We start from the raw sequence: 14,911 nt of genomic DNA on the forward strand, positions 1-14,911 counted from the left end.
GGGCCCCCCCTGGACCCCTCCCGGACACTCCGGTACCGCCGTCCTCCCGGTCAGCAGCGATGCTGCCCGGGACGTTGGACCGCGGCCCCTCCCCGCCGCCGCTGAAGCTCCGTGCAGGGTGGTCCCGGGTGACCCCAGACCCCGCTCTCGGGGTGACGATGGATCCCGGGGGCAGGGGAGGGGGAGCCGGGACCCTTCATCCACCATCATCCCTCTCTCTTGCAGCGAGGCCGCTCCATGCGCTTCCCCCGCGGCGCCTGAGCCCGGCAGCCCTCGGCAGGTGAGTGCCGCTGGCTGGGGGGGACCGGCTGTGTGTCCCTGTCACAGACCTGGGGCGGTCCCGCACCCACCCCGCGAGCCGGGGGGTCCGAGGGGTCCCCACGACCAGGAAGGGGAGTGGGATCGTGCAGCCGCCGCCCTGCTCCCCCGGAACGGAGGGTCCGAGGGGCCCGGGGGATCGCGCTGTGCCCGCTGAGAGCCGCCGGTGCCGGGGCACTGCCCCTTGCGAAACCACCCGGGGTTGAGCAACGCCGGGCACGGCTCCAGCCCGCGGCTCTCCCACGGAGCGTGGGCTCCCGTGGCCTCGGAGCGCGTCCCCAGGGAGGAGGGCACCAGGTTTGGGGTGGGAGCAGCTTTTGCGGGCTGCTTTGCCTGTGGCTGCCCCTCTCCCCGGTTGCAGAGACCCTTTTTTTTTTTTGGTCTTGGTTACGATGTCGGGATTTGGGATTGCTCCGTAGTGGAATTTTGTTGGCAGCTCCCAGCGCCGCGGGGAGGGCTGCGTGCCTGCCCCGTCCCCCCACGGAGGGGGCTCCAGTTGGGAACCTGCTGTCGAGCCCTTCGGGGTCGCTGCACCACTTCAAGCGGTTGCCAAAAATCCCGAGATTTGATCGTCCTAACGATCCGCTGGCACCGGCGCCTGCGCCTCCCCGCCGGCAGCCCTTCCGCCCGCGCTCCCGGGGGCTCGGGTGGGTCTGTGCCTGCTCTGTCACCTGTCCTGGGCGGGCACAGCTCTCCGGCAGGAGATGGGGCTGCCGCAAGGGCCCAAAGGACGGCTTGGGGGACCCTCCTGGCACCTCCCGTGCCCTGGGCAGGGCTGAGGGTGACCCAGGTGCCACCCCGCCCGAGGGTGCCATCCCAGCCGGCGGAAGGGAGGGGACCGTGGGAGCCGTGTCCCCGCGCTGTCCCCGTTTCGGCCCCCACAATCGCAGCCTGTCATTAGACGGGACGTGGTGGCCGCAGGGACCGGGCTGGCTGCCCGAGGACGCCGCACTGGGGCATTCCAGGGGCGTGTGGCCAAGGGGGTGGGCACAACCCGGGCCCGAGGTGGGACCCTGCGCTTGCGGAGGGGGTCATGTCCCCTGCGTCCCCAAAGACGCCGGGGACCGGAGTGGGGTCTCCACGGGAGCCGCGGCGGAGGACTTGGCACAGCCTCAGTGTTTGGATCCCGGGCTGCTCCACGAACAAAGCCTCGAGCTCCCGCCGCCGCTCCCGCGGGTTGTTTTCCTCCTGAGCCGGTATAAAACTCCTGTCCGCGCTCGGCAGCTCCGGGCACAGCGCGGCTCCCGCGGTCCTGCTCCGGACACGCTCCGGACACGCTCCGGACGGGCCTCGCCCCTGCCGTGCCGGGGGTCCCACGTCCTTCCCGCCGGGCAGGTCCCCGTCCTGGCGCGGTGGGAGCTGCGGGAGCTGCTGGAGCCTTGGGCTTCCCGGGTCGGCGGGTGATGGGGTGAGCGGGGCCGAGCCTGGGCTGGGAGCGGGGGTGGCACGGCGGGAGTGACATCTCCTCGGTGGGCTCCCACTGCCGTGGGTGGGCGGGCATTGTCCAGCCCTGCCCAGGGTGACAGAGTGGCTGTCCCTGTGGCCAGACCACCCCTCTCAACGATGTGCCATCCTGCAGGGACCAAGCTGTCAATGCTGGGGTGTGTCCCCACAGGATCGTGGGGGGCAGCTGTGCCTGTCCCCCCCCTGGGGCCGGGATGGGGACAATGGTGGGGACCACTGACAGCAACGGCAGGAGGCTCTTGCAGGTCTGGTGCTGCATGGGAGGGTCCTGGCCTCTCTGAGGGGGTGGTGAGGTGGTGGAGGGTGCCCTGGCACACCGGTGACGGTGGCGATGACAGTGGCAGTGGCACAGTGTGGGTGCAGAGCGGTGATTTATCTCCGGATCCGGTGGTTTTGAGGTCGTGGGCAGGGGTGTGTGGGCGGGGGGAGGTGAATATTTTTGGTGTTGGTTTCTGAAGTTCCAGTGAGTGAAGCTCTGCTGGGTGGGAGCCAACGGTGTCTGGCCCAGTTCCATCCCGTGGTGTCCCATGGTGATGAGGGGGGCAGGATCCCAAGTGCTTCTGCTGGGTGGGATCTGGGGGCACACAGGGTGCCAGTAACACCCAGGGGCTTCCCAGAGCTGCCAGGTGAGATGGAGTGGGGAGCAAGGGACTGCAGGGAGCTGGGGTCCTCCCAGGACGTGTGTGTCTCAGCGTGGGCATGGTTGTCCCGGTGTGGACGGGCTGCCCAGGATGTGATTGTCCCAGTACAGATGTGGTTGTCCAGATGTGGACATGGTTGTCCCGGTGTGGACAGGCCGCCCAGGATGTGATTGTCCCGGTGTGGACGGGCTGCCCAGGATGTGATTGTCCCAGTACAGATGTGGCTGTCCTGGTGTGGACATGGTTGTCCCAGTGTGGACAGGCTGCCCAGGATGTGAATGTCCTGGTGTGAGCACGTGTAGCCCGATGTGAATGTGCTGCCTGCAATGCGGGTGCCAGCATCATTGTCCCACTTCCCACCGCGCTCAGCCCGCTGCCCCAGCGAGGGCAGTGCCAGCGGGGCCAGAGGTGGGTCCAGGAGCTCGTGGGCCCTCTGGGGCAGCCCCAAGGCGGTGTGGGGCCGGGGCCGAGCCCTCTAATCGCCTCAGCAGCTCAGGCAGGTCAGGGCCGGTCCCAGGAATGTGATTCCGGCGGCGCGGGAGTGGCCGTGGCGGCGGTGCCGAGCGCCCGTGGCAGCGGCAGGTCACTCCCGGCGTGGCCAGGGCTGGCAGCCACCGGGACCGCGGTCCTGCCCCGCTTATCGGGGCGGCCCGGCCTCGCACAAGGGGCCATTGTGCTGCGGGGCTGTGCATGGGGCGCGGCTGGTGGCAGCGCCAGCACCGACACCGTCACGGTCCTGTCGCCGCCACGGCCACGGGCGTGCGTCCTGACCCTTCTGCTCAGGAGCAGGGCAAGGTGGTGGCACTGCAGCCATGTGGTGACGGTGGGACTGTCCTGGGGTGTCTACTCTGGACCTGTCCCCCCATCCCAGGGTGCCAGAGCGTCCTGGGAGTGGGGTTAGCCGCAGGGCACCAATCAAGGCTCGTCCTGGCCCCTTTCCACAGGGCTGGCACGAGCCCTGAGCCGTTCCCAGCCACTGCTCGTCTGTGACTCAGCGACTGCAGTGGAAAGCAGAAGTGTCCCCCTGTGCCCCACAGCTGTCCGTCATCCTTTCCAGCAGGGTCATGCCCCCGGCTCCCGGCCGCCACATGTCCCCAGTGTCACCATCCTGTCAGGTCCCCGCTGCGGCACCTGGGGGCCAGGACCCCCTTTTTGGGAGTTTTGGTGAGAGCGTGACGTTCCCGAGAACAATCCCAGTGTGTTCCCAAACTAATCCCGAGCTGCCCACGAGATTAAGCCCAAAAAGCTGCTTAGCGCCTGGAGCAGCGACACTGTCCCACGCCGGCGCCCCGGGACCCACCGAGGCGGGGGCCCAGCACCGCGGCCCCCCCGTGGGAGGGTCCCATCCTGAATTTGGGGGGGGCTGAAGGCTGGCGGCGGCTTGGCGGGCGCCCCAGGAGAGCGGCGGGGCAGGGCGGATAATCTGCTTGCTGGAATGTGGATGTGCTGGCTCCGGCCCCGGACGGGAGTGGGGATTAGGGAGAAGCCAGAGCAGGGTAGCACCGAATTTTGGGAAAAGGTGGAATCCAAGGCTGGGGTGAGGCTCGAGGAGCTGCAGCCTCGGCATGCACTGAGGCCGCAACTCCTCGAGCCTCACCACGGCCACCGTGCTGGCACCCCAGCGGTGACGGTGACGAGGACAGTGATGCCACCCATGTGAGACGCAGTCATCCGTCACCACCCTCCTCCGTCCCCCCCGTCACGTGGGGCCACCTCCCGTGGCAATAAACCCGGCACACCGGTGCCGGGGGGGGTCAGCGCAGGGCCCGGCAGCTGCCAAGGGGCAAATGTGGGTGGAAGCTGGGTTGGGCTGGGGAAACTGGGGGGAGTGGGGGGGGTTCGGGAGGGTCGGGTGCTGCTGTGCCCCCCCGAGTCTGGCACCCTGCCTGCACCCCACAGGGTTGGGTGCTTGCCCGGGGTCCCGCTGCCCCAGCTCCGCTCCCCTCCCGGCGTTTGTCTTGGCCACAGGTTGGAATGGGAGAGCTGTGGCCAAGACAAACCGGCCTGGAGCCAGCCCAAGCCGAGGAGGGGCAGCCCCGGCCCCTGCCCGCCGCACGGCTCTGGGGGGACCCCCTGATCCCCCTCTGTGCCCCCAGGTTATGCTGCCCCGACAGCGTCCCCTGAGCCCCCGCGAGAAGGAGAAGGGCTAAGCCGGCTGTGCCGGGGGCCGTGCCGGCACCATGACCCACTCCCAGGTGTCCTCCGAGCTTCACCACATCGTCTCCTCAGCCTTCCAGAGCGTAAGTGCCACCGCGGGGGTGAGCCTTGTGGCGGGGGGGGGAACGAGAGGCCGCACCCCGTGATGGAGCCTGGAGGGGTGACGGGTGTCACGGCTGCCGTGGTACACCTGGGGGATGCCCCATTGCCGGGCTGTGGGGTGCTGGCCGTGCCCGTGGCACCCACACCTCGCTCGGCTGTGGGGCAGGGTCGTGGGGTGCTGGCACCTGCCCCACAGCTCAGCCACGGGGCAGGACTGCCCCACAGCAGCTCCCCGGGGCAGGCCAGGCCAGCTGTGCCAGGGCGGCCGCTGCCCTTGGGGCCGGCACGGTGCCGGTGCCGCCGGTGGCACGGCTGTGGCGGTGCCCGCGGTGCCAGCACTGCCCTGGCGACGGGTCCCGGGCCAAGTTAATGATTGACCCCCGTGTCACGCCGCGGCCGCCCGGTGCTGTTGGCAAGTGCCTGTCGCACGCACGTGACCGGGGATGGGACCGGCCCCGTCCGAATGGAGTTCCTCCGGGGCTCCCAGGTAAGCTGCGGCCTAGGGGGGCCGTCGGGGGCTCTCTCCGCGGTGCCGGCCCAGGGCACCGTGCCCACCCGCGCCACGGTGACGCCGGGTGCCGGACAAAGGGGCGTGTTGGGTGCTGCTGGGGCGCAGGACGGAGCCTGGCGGGTGTGGGGCCACGGGGCCGTGGCCAAAGGGGCTTAGCGGGTCTGTGGGATCAAAGAGGTCACGGGGATGGTGGAAGGGATGTGGCAGGAGCAGGGGATGCAGGTGCAGGACGTGGCCGGATGCCACCGCTGCCATCACGTGGCAGCCTCTGTGTGCCAGGGTGGTGGGTGTGATGGGGTGGTGTGGGTCATCACCCGGTCACCCCCTGTGTCACCCTCTGGGTTACCCCCTGGGGGGTCCTGTGGTCGCTGTGCAGTAGGGATGGGTACGGGGCACCTGTGCCAAACCTGATACCTGGGCTGAGGTTCATGTGGGGTGGGGTGGCCATAGCACGGCCCTGGACCAGCAAATGCTTGTGGGGCACCCACTCGGGGTGGTGGGAGTGCCCCCGCCGCCGCCCGGGGCTGTCCCTGCAGGCAGATCCCGGGGTGCCCCGGTACCCCCTCGCCCCCTGCCCTGCCGTGTGCCGGGGTCACAGGGTGGGGGCCGTGGCGGGGGGGGCTCGGCTGTGCAGCCCCCCCCAGGGCTGCGCCACTGGGAGGGCATTTACCGGGGGATCGCTCCGGGGGCAGTCCGAGCTCGGCGAGGGGAGCCGGTCGTTCGGAGGGCAGGGGCTCGGCGGGAGGGGCTGATGCGTCCCGGGGTGCTGGTGCGTCCCGAGGGGCCGGGACTGGGGTGGGGATCGGCGCATCCCGAGCGGGCCCGGTGCATCCCGGGGGAGTCGGTGCATTCCGGGGGGGGCCCGGTCGCTCCGGGGCCGCCGCCGGTGCCGCCGGTGCCCTCTGCGTTCGCCGTCACCTTGAGACGGGCGCGAGGCGGCTCCGTCAATATTTGGCGAGGCCGGGACGGAGCCGCCGCCCCCCCGGTTCCCTCCCCGGCCCCCCCCCGCTCTCCCCCCCCGCTCCCCGGCCCCATCCGCGGCCGGTCCCGCCGCTCCGATAAAGCGCTGCGGGAGCTGCGGAGGGAGCGGCTCCGCCATGACTCAGGTAGGACCGGCCGGGGACGCGCCCCCCGCAGCCCCCGCAGCCCCTCCCGCACCGCCCCAGCAAGCCCCCTGCAGCCGACAGCCCCGCATCCTTCGTATCCAGCCCAGCTCCGCATCCCCCGCGCCCCCCTGCAGCCCCCCCCGTCCCGCATTCCCCCCACGACCCCCCCCCCCGCATCCTCCACTCCTTCACATCCCTCCACGCCCCCAGCCCCGCGTCCCCCGCCGCCCCCAGCCCCGGCCCCCCGCGCCCACCCTTGCCCCCCAGCACCCGCGGCCGGGGGGCAGCGGCAGCACCGGATGGGGGACTCAGAGCCGGGGGATCCGCGGGCGCAGGGGCTGGGAATGGGATGGGGACAGCCCCGGGGGTGGGCAGGGCACCAGGGCAGACACCGGCGGTGCTGAGGTGGTGCAGCAGAGCAGGGCCCCGGGATGCCCAGGGCACAGCCCCGGGGCCTGGAGCTGGTGCTGGGGCACACGGGCTGGAGGTGACGCTGGAGCACGGCGCCGAGCTGGGGGTGCTGGGGGCACGTGGGTGCTGATGCGGGGGGTGCACAGCCCTTGGGTGCCTGCGGGGGCTCAGAGGGCCCCTGTCCGGGGCGCCCGTCTCTCGGGGCTGCGTGACCGGGGCGCGCTGCGGGTCGCCGGCGTGGCGGGCAGAGGTGCCAGCGCCGCCGCGTGCCCGCTCATCGCTGCCGCCGGCCCGCAGCCCGAGCAGGAGGCGCTGGGCGCCGGCTCACCTGCCTTCGGGGAGGAGGAGGAGGAGAAGGACCTGAACAAGGCCCTGGGCGTGGAGCGCTTCGAGGAGATCCTGAACGACGCTCACCCCCGCAACGCCGAGGAGGCCGGGCGCAGCTACGGCGAGGAGGACTTCGAGTGTGAGCGGGGCCAAGGGCGGGCAGGGAGCGGACAGGGGGCAAGCAGGGAGTGGGGGTCCGGCAGGAAGTAGGCAGGGAGCGCAGCACCAACTCCCAGTCCCCCCAGACCACCGCCAGTCGTCCCACCACATCCACCACCCGCTCTCCACGCACCTGCCCTCTGACGCCCGCCGCAAGAAGGGGATCCCGAAAAAGGGAAAAAAGAAGGCCCGGCGTGCCTCCGTCCCCGGAGAGACCCCCACCATCGAGGAGGCCGAAGAGGACGAGGATGACGCGGGCGACACGGAGACGGAGCGGTCGGCGGAGGAGCTGCGGCAGCCCGGGCCAGCCGAGGCAGTGCAGGTGAGGGCAGGGCTGGGGCGGGGGCTGCGCCGTGCCCCCCCGGCTCGGCGCGTCTGGGCACAGCTGGGGCACCAGAGGAGCCGGGGCTGGCGCTGCCCCCGGCCAGGGAGACGTGGCTCCCCAGCGGCCGGCTCACGCGCCGCCCCCCCAGTTCTTCCTGCAGGAGGACGAGGTGACCGACCGCCGGGCAGAGGAGCCAGCGGCCCCCGCGGCACTGCCCGGCTCCCCCCCTGAGCCCCCAGGGGGCACGGCCCCGAAGGAAGCCCAGGCCAGCAGGTGAGCTGGGGTCGGGCGGTGCTGGGGCTCTTGGGCGGCGGGCAGCATCCTCTGGCAGCCCCATGGCAGGGCTGGGGGCTGCTCAGGCCCTGCCGGTGCCCCGTGGCAGGGTCGGGGTGCGAAGGGGGGCTCGGCACTGAGGTGGGCTCCTGCCTTGCAGCCCTGATGCGGAGCAGGGGGCTCTGGGGGAAGGGGCAGCCGCTGAGGCTGGGTCCCCGGGTCGCCCCGCGCCGAAATCACAGCCGGGGCACCGGAGCTACAACCTGCACGAGCGGCGGTGCATTGGCAGCATGACGGCTGCTGAACAGGACCGGTACCAGAAGATGCCGACAGACGAGTCCGAGGCACAGACGCTGGCCTCGGCTGACCTGGACTACATGAAGAGTGAGTGGGGCTGCGCACCTGGGGCTGCGCCGGTGGCCACTCTGTGCCGGGGGAGTGGGCTGGGACAGCGGCGCAGGCACTGCCAGTGGGGCGGGGCTGGGGTCAGTGGGGCTGGGGTCGGTGGGGCTGGGGTCAGTGGGGCTGGGGTCAGTCAGTGGGGCTGGGGTCAGTGGGGCTGGGGTCGGTGGGGCTGGGGTCAGTGGGGCTGGGGTCAGTCAGTGGGGCTGGGGTCGGTGGGGCTGGGGTCAGTCAGTGGGGCTGGGGTCAGTCAGTGGGGCTGGGGTCGGTGGGGCTGGGGTCAGTCAGTGGGGCTGGGGTCGGTGGGGCTGGGGTCAGTCAGTGGGGCTGGGGTCAGTGGGGCTGGGGTCGGTGGGGCTGGGGTCAGTGGGGCTGGGGTCAGTCAGTGGGGCTGGGGTCAGTCAGTGGGGCTGGGGTCAGTCAGTGGGGCTGGGGTCGGTGGGGCTGGGGTCGGTGGGGCTGGGGTCAGTCAGTGGGGCTGGGGTCGGTGGGGCTGGGGTCAGTGGGGCTGGGGTCAGTGGGGCTGGCAGTTCCAGGTTGCCTTGTTGCTGCAGCCAAGCTGGGCTGGGTGCAGGCACTGACCCTGCTCCCAGCGCTAGGCACCACCACAGGGGTCCCATCCCTGGTGCCGGGGCTGTGCCGAGCCCCTGTTGAGTGTGGCCAGGAGCTGAGCCCGGGGCAGCTGGAGCCAGTGACGGCAGTAGCAGCAGTGGTGGCTCCCCTGGGCTCTTACCAGCCCCTGGGACTCCCAGTCCAGCGCACTCAGGGTGGCAGGTGATGCCTTTGCTGTGGAGCTCCCAGGGGAGCGCAGCCAGGGCACAGCCCATGTGCCAGTGGGCGTGGGTGGGCCTTGGCACGCAGGGAGCAGGTGACCCCAGTGCCAGGAGCCGCCTCGCCTCCTGCTCGGCATTGCGGCTGGTGACCAAGTGACCCCCCCAAGCCGCAGCACGTGGCCCCAGCCCCGGGATGATCGCTGTGCCCTGAGCTGTCCCAGGCAGGATACATCCCAGAGCCCCGCGGGTGCCCATGCTCGGTGTCGCCTGTGCTGGGGTTTGAGGTGCAGGGCCCCGCAGATTGGTCGCCCCCCACCATTGCTGACCCCCCCCAGGTCACCGCTTTGAGGATGTGCCGGGCGTGCGCCGGCACCTGGTGCGGAAGAGCGCCAAGGCACAGATGGTCCACGTCAGCAAGGGCCACAAGGAGCCCAGCACGCGGCAGCGCAAGCAGGACCGGCAGCCCCACGAGGTGCGGGCTCCTGGGGCAGGGGACGGGCAGGGGCCGGGGGCGCTGGGGTCCCGGCGCTGAGCCAGCTGTGCTGCAGGTGTTTGTGGAGCTGAACGAGCTGGTGGTGGACAAGAACCAGGAGCTGCAGTGGAAGGAGACGGCGCGCTGGATCAAGTTCGAGGAGGACGTGGAGGAGGAGACAGACCGCTGGGGCAAGCCGCACGTGGCCTCCCTCTCCTTCCGCAGCCTCCTGGAGCTCCGCAAGACCCTGGCCCACGGTAGGGAGGCGGAGACCACCCCGTGGGGCCCATGGCGAGGTGGGGTCCCGTCCCTGCTGGCCTCAGCCCCCCCTCCGTTGCCCAGGGGCCGTGCTCCTGGACCTGGACCAAAAGACGCTGCCGGGGGTGGCTCACCAGGTGGTGGAGCAGATGGTTATCACGGACCAGATCCGGGCCGAGGACCGTGCCAATGTGCTGCGGGCGCTGCTGCTCAAGCACAGGTGGGCGTGGGGGGCACGAACACGGCCCCTTTCCCCTGGGCTCTGCTCCCTGAGCTGCGGGGCTGATGCTGTCCCTGGGATCCCGGCAATGGCTGTGCCGTCGGGCCACCACGGACAGCCCTGGCCCCGTCCTGCAGCCACCCGAGCGACGAGAAGGAGTTCTCCTTCCCGCGGAACATCTCGGCGGGCAGCCTGGGCTCCCTGCTCGTGCACCACCACAGCACCAACCACGTGGCCGAGGGCAGCGAGCCAGCCGTCACCGAGCCCCTCATAGCCGGCCACGCCGGCGAGCACGACACGCGCGTGGACGTGGAGCGGGAGGTGGGTGCCGTGGCCCCCCGGCCCTGCCCGTGCCCTGGGGAGGGGCCCTGACCCCGGTCCCCGCTCTGTCCCCGCAGAGGGAGGTCCTCACTCCCACGCCCCCGGTCGGCATCACTCGTTCCAAGTCGAAGCACGAGCTGAAGCTGCTGGAGAAGATCCCGGACAATGCTGAGGCCACGGTGGTGCTCGTGGGTATGGAGGGGTGGGCGGGCCAGGGGTGTGGGGACCGCACGCCAGGCACCCTGGTGACCCCTGTGCCCCTCGTGCCCCCCAGGCTGCGTGGAGTTCCTGGACCAGCCCACCATGGCCTTCGTGCGGCTGCAGGAGGCGGTGGAGCTGGACGCGGTGCTGGAGGTGCCCGTGCCTGTGCGATTCCTCTTCGTGCTGCTGGGCCCCAGCAGCACCCACATGGACTATCACGAGATTGGGCGCTCCATCTCCACCCTCATGTCCGACAAGGTCCGTGCCCCAGGGCATTGGGGTCCTGCTGGGGCGGGGGGCTCAGGCCGTGCCAGGCTGGGGGGTTTGGGGCCATTCCGAGCTCTGCTGGGCAGGGAGCTCAGGGCTGTGCCAGGGCTGGGGGTCAGGGTTCTGCTGGGATTATGGTCTTGGGACACCATTGGATTGGGGGTTTGGGGCTCTGGTGGGGCTTCCCTGGAGGGCTGAGGTTAATCCGATACTGGGGTCTCAGAGAAATGTCAGGATTTGGGTTTGGAGTCCTGTCGGAGCTTGGGGCCATGCCAGGGTGCCAGCTGGGCCTTGCTGTGTTGGGGGCTCAGGGCCGTGCCCGGACCAGGGCCCTGCCGGGCTCTCAGGACACCACAGAGCTGCGGTGTGGGCACTGACCCTGCCGTTGCCCCCCAGCAATTCCACGAGGCCGCGTACCTGGCTGACGACCGTCACGACCTCCTGAATGCCATCAACGAGTTCCTGGACTGCAGCGTGGTGCTGCCGCCGTCCGAGGTGCAGGGTGAGGAGCTGCTGCGCAGCGTCGCCCACTTCCAGCGCGAGATGCTGAAGAAGAGGATGGAGCAGGAGCGGAGGCTGCTGCTGGAGCCCAAGTCCCCCGAGGAGAAAGGTGCCAGGGGCAGGGCTGGGGCCGGGGCAGGGCTTGGGGGTTGTCCCAGCTGTTGGGGTCTCACCGTCTGTCTGTCTGTCTGTGCATCCGCCTGCTCCAGCGCTGCTGAAGCTGAAGGTGGTGGAGGACGAGGCCGAGGAGGACGACGACCCCCTGAGGCGCACGGGCCGCCCCTTCGGGGGGCTGATCCGGGACGTGCGGCGGAGGTACCCCCAGTACCTGAGCGACTTCCGCGATGCGCTGGACCCCCAGTGCATTGCCGCCGTCATCTTCATCTACTTTGCCGCGCTGTCGCCTGCCATCACCTTCGGGGGGCTGCTGGGTGAGCGGGGCTGCGGAGCCCGCGGGGCCGCTGCAGTCGCGGGCGCTGCCCGGCGAGCGCCGCGGGGCCATGACGCCCAGGGGCCCGTGCTGCTGTGAGCCTGAGCCTGTCCCGCCGCAGGGGAGAAGACGCAGGACCTGATCGGGGTGTCGGAGCTGATCATCTCCACGTCGCTGCAGGGCGTCCTCTTCTGCCTGCTGGGCGCTCAGCCCCTGCTCGTCATCGGCTTCTCGGGGCCGCTGCTCGTCTTTGAGGAAGCCTTCTTCACGGTGAGGCGCTGGGGTCTGCCCTGGGGCTGGGGGAGACACCCCGGCCCCGCTGCCCAGGGCAGACCTCCCCGCAGCCCTCCTGCCGGGGCTCTGCCCCGCTGCCCCTGTGCAGCCCTGCCGCCATCCTGACACCCGTCTGTCCACCCGTCTGTCTGCACGGCTGGGCAGTTCTGCACCTCCAATGAGCTGGAGTACCTGGTGGGGCGTGTCTGGATCGGCTTTTGGCTCATCCTCATCGTGCTGGTCATGGTGGCCTTCGAGGGCAGCTTCCTGGTGCGTTTCGTTTCCCGCTTCACCCAGGAGATCTTTGCCTTCCTCATCTCCCTCATCTTCATCTATGAGACCTTTTCCAAGCTGGCCAAGGTGAGCAGCAGGGGGTGAGCCGAGGGGGCTGCAGCAGGGCCAGGCAGGATGGGGCTGAACCTCCCATCCTCCCGCTCCAGATCTTCCAGGAGCACCCGCTGCATGGCTGCCTGAGCGCCAACAGCTCGGCCGAGGCCTGGGGCAACGGCAGCGTGCCCGTGGCCAACAGCACGGCCCTGGCCACCGGCCCGGCTGCCCGCGGTGCCGCCAAGGTCACGGGGCAGCCCAACACGGCGCTGCTCTCGCTTGTGCTCATGGCCGGCACCTTCTTCATCGCCTTCTTCCTGCGCAAGTTCAAGAACAGCCGCTTCTTCCCCGGACGGGTGCGTGGGGATGGCCGTGGGGCTGGGACGAGCCTGGGGGCCGCGGGGCTGGGACGAGCCCGGGGGGGCTGGGGTGAGCCAGGAGGGCTGTGGCCAGGCTGGTGCTGGTGTTCCCCCAGATCCGGAGGCTCATCGGGGACTTTGGGGTGCCCATCGCCATCCTGGTGATGGTGCTGGTGGACTACAGCATCCAGGACACCTACACACAGGTGAGCAGGCACCCATCCACGGCCTGGGCAGGACCCCTAAACCCACCCCCTCCCCTCTTAGGGATCCCTGTGCCCCGTCCCACTGCCCTGGCTGTGGGTCAGCAGCTCCATCTGTCCCCAGCCTGGCTGCGCCTGCTTGGCCACCTCTGGCTCCCAGCACCTGACCGTCCCTCTCTGAGTGTGGCCTCTGTGGGTCCCGGTGCCTCCATGGCTCCCTCACTCTGGAGCACAGCCCGTGCCCTCTCAGCATTTGTCTCCCCCACCCCTTGCAGAAGCTGAGTGTGCCCAGTGGCTTCTCAGTGACAGCCCCAGACAAGCGGGGTTGGGTGATCAACCCCCTGGGTGTGCAGAGTGCCTTCCCTGTGTGGATGATGGTGGCCAGCGGCCTCCCCGCCATCCTGGTCTTCATCCTCATCTTCATGGAGACCCAGATCACCACGTGAGTGCGGTGGGGCCGGGCGGGGGGCATCGCTGGGGCAAGGGGGAGCCTGAGCTGTGCCGACCCCTGCCCTCGTGCCCAGGCTGATCATCAGCAAGAAGGAGCGGATGCTGCAGAAGGGCTCCGGGTTCCACCTCGACCTCCTGCTCATCGTGGCCATGGGCGGCTTCTTCGCTCTCTTTGGGTTGCCCTGGCTCGCCGCGGCCACCGTGCGCTCGGTTACCCATGCCAACGCCCTCACCGTCATGAGCAAGGCCGTGGCACCTGGGGACAAGCCCAAGATCCAGGAGGTGAAGGAGCAGAGGGTCACCGGGTTGCTGGTGGCCGTGCTTGTCGGTAGGTCTGGCCCTCGGGACCTGGGGGTCTGCAGAGCAGTGGGGAGGGGGCTGGGGAGCCGTGGGGGGCTGCGGTGAGGAGGGGCAGTGCGGGGAATGGAGCTGGGGCACCCCGAGCCCCTGCCAAACTGGTGTGGCCATCCCATCCCCAATGGACACAGGGATGTGGGACCCTCCCCGTGTGAGGGGGTGCAGGGGGCAGGGGGCAGTGGGGCTGGGCTGAGCCCCCTCCCCAGGCTGACGCTGCTCTGGCGCAGGGCTGTCCATTGTCATCGGGGACCTGCTGCGGCAGATCCCGCTGGCCGTGCTCTTCGGCATCTTCCTCTACATGGGCGTCACCTCCCTCAATGGCATCCAGTTCTACGAGCGCCTGCAGCTGCTGCTGATGCCCCCCAAGCACCACCCTGATGTCTCCTATGTCAAAAAGGTGGGGAGGGGGCCTGGGGAGGACCCTTAGGGACAGGACCCTTGTCCAGGATGGCAGCCAGGCTGGGGTACCCTTGCGTGGGGGCACCGCGGTGTCTGCGGGACAGGCTGTGGCAGAGCCGTGTTTAGGGGGCAGAGGAGGACAGAGTGGGGACTCTGGGGCAGCCAGACCCCGGCGGGGCTGGGGGGCCGTGTCTGGGGGTGTGGGTACCACCGGGCCGAGCTGTGCCCGCGGTGGAGGGGGACACGGGGCCCGGCCGGGGGCCCTGGCACCGACACCTCTCCGTGCCCAGGTGCGCACGCTGCGCATGCACCTGTTCACCGGGCTGCAGCTGGCCTGCCTGGCCGTGCTCTGGGCCGTCATGTCCACTGTGGCCTCCCTCGCCTTCCCCTTCATCCTCATCCTCACGGTGCCACTCCGCATGTGCCTGCTCAGCCGCATCTTCACCGACCGGGAAATGAAGTGTGTAAGTGGCCGCGCCGCTTGTCCCCGGGTGGGGCGGGGGGCTCCGGGGGGCGGCGGGGCCGGGGCGGGGGGGGCCCTGGCTGCCCCTCAGCCGCAGTGTCCCGCAGCTGGACGCAGCCGAGGCCGAGCCCATCCTGGACGAGCGGGAAGGCGTGGACGAGTACAACGAGATGCCGATGCCGGTGTGAGGGCTCCAGCGGCTCACGGCTGGCGGTGGGCGCCGGGCGCGGCCGGACGCGCGGGGCCGGGGGCAGCGGGGGCCGATCCCCGGGCCCTCGGAGGGCACCTGCCAAAGAGACGCCGGCCCCGGGCTCTCCCCCGCGGGACAGCCCCCGGGAGCACTGCTGCCCACGCCCCGGGACGGAGCCCCCGCAGCCCCTCGGCTCCCGCCCGACACTCGGGAGGCAGCCGAGCCCCCCGGGGTTTATGGAACGGGCGATT

General features: G+C 70.5%; 1 protein-coding gene across 1 annotated transcript; it reads left to right on the forward strand.

The window, feature by feature from the left end:
- Positions 1-224: 224 nt before the first annotated feature.
- On the forward strand, positions 225-14,714 carry SLC4A2 (solute carrier family 4 member 2). The gene is made up of 23 exons (XM_040075422.2): positions 225-280; positions 4,520-4,663; positions 7,008-7,176; positions 7,283-7,518; positions 7,670-7,794; positions 7,955-8,178; positions 9,305-9,441; positions 9,518-9,698; positions 9,784-9,919; positions 10,057-10,240; positions 10,318-10,432; positions 10,515-10,699; positions 11,105-11,318; positions 11,419-11,640; positions 11,761-11,909; positions 12,078-12,272; positions 12,353-12,595; positions 12,715-12,804; positions 13,077-13,243; positions 13,326-13,579; positions 13,836-14,005; positions 14,298-14,471; positions 14,578-14,714. The coding sequence occupies exons 2-23, from the start codon at positions 4,604-4,606 to the stop codon at positions 14,656-14,658; spliced, it is 3,711 nt and encodes a 1,236-aa protein (XP_039931356.1). The 5' UTR covers positions 225-280; positions 4,520-4,603; the 3' UTR covers positions 14,659-14,714.
- Positions 14,715-14,911: the final 197 nt, after the last annotated feature.

This window comes from Hirundo rustica, chromosome 1, assembly GCF_015227805.2.
Source record: "Hirundo rustica isolate bHirRus1 chromosome 1, bHirRus1.pri.v3, whole genome shotgun sequence".
Lineage (NCBI taxonomy): Eukaryota > Metazoa > Chordata > Aves > Passeriformes > Hirundinidae > Hirundo > Hirundo rustica.

What these genes read in the sequence shown, in the direction of transcription:
- SLC4A2 (XM_040075422.2), top strand. Translation starts at nt 4,604, where the DNA reads ATGACCCACTCCCAGGTGTCCTCCGAGCTTCACCACATCGTCTCCTCA. An exon ending in CACCTTCGGGGGGCTGCTGG is followed by an intron (nt 11,641 to 11,760) that starts GTGAGCGGGGCT and finishes GTCCCGCCGCAG; the next exon opens with GGGAGAAGACGCAGGACCTG. An exon ending in GCTGGTGGCCGTGCTTGTCG is followed by an intron (nt 13,580 to 13,835) that starts GTAGGTCTGGCC and finishes GCTCTGGCGCAG; the next exon opens with GGCTGTCCATTGTCATCGGG.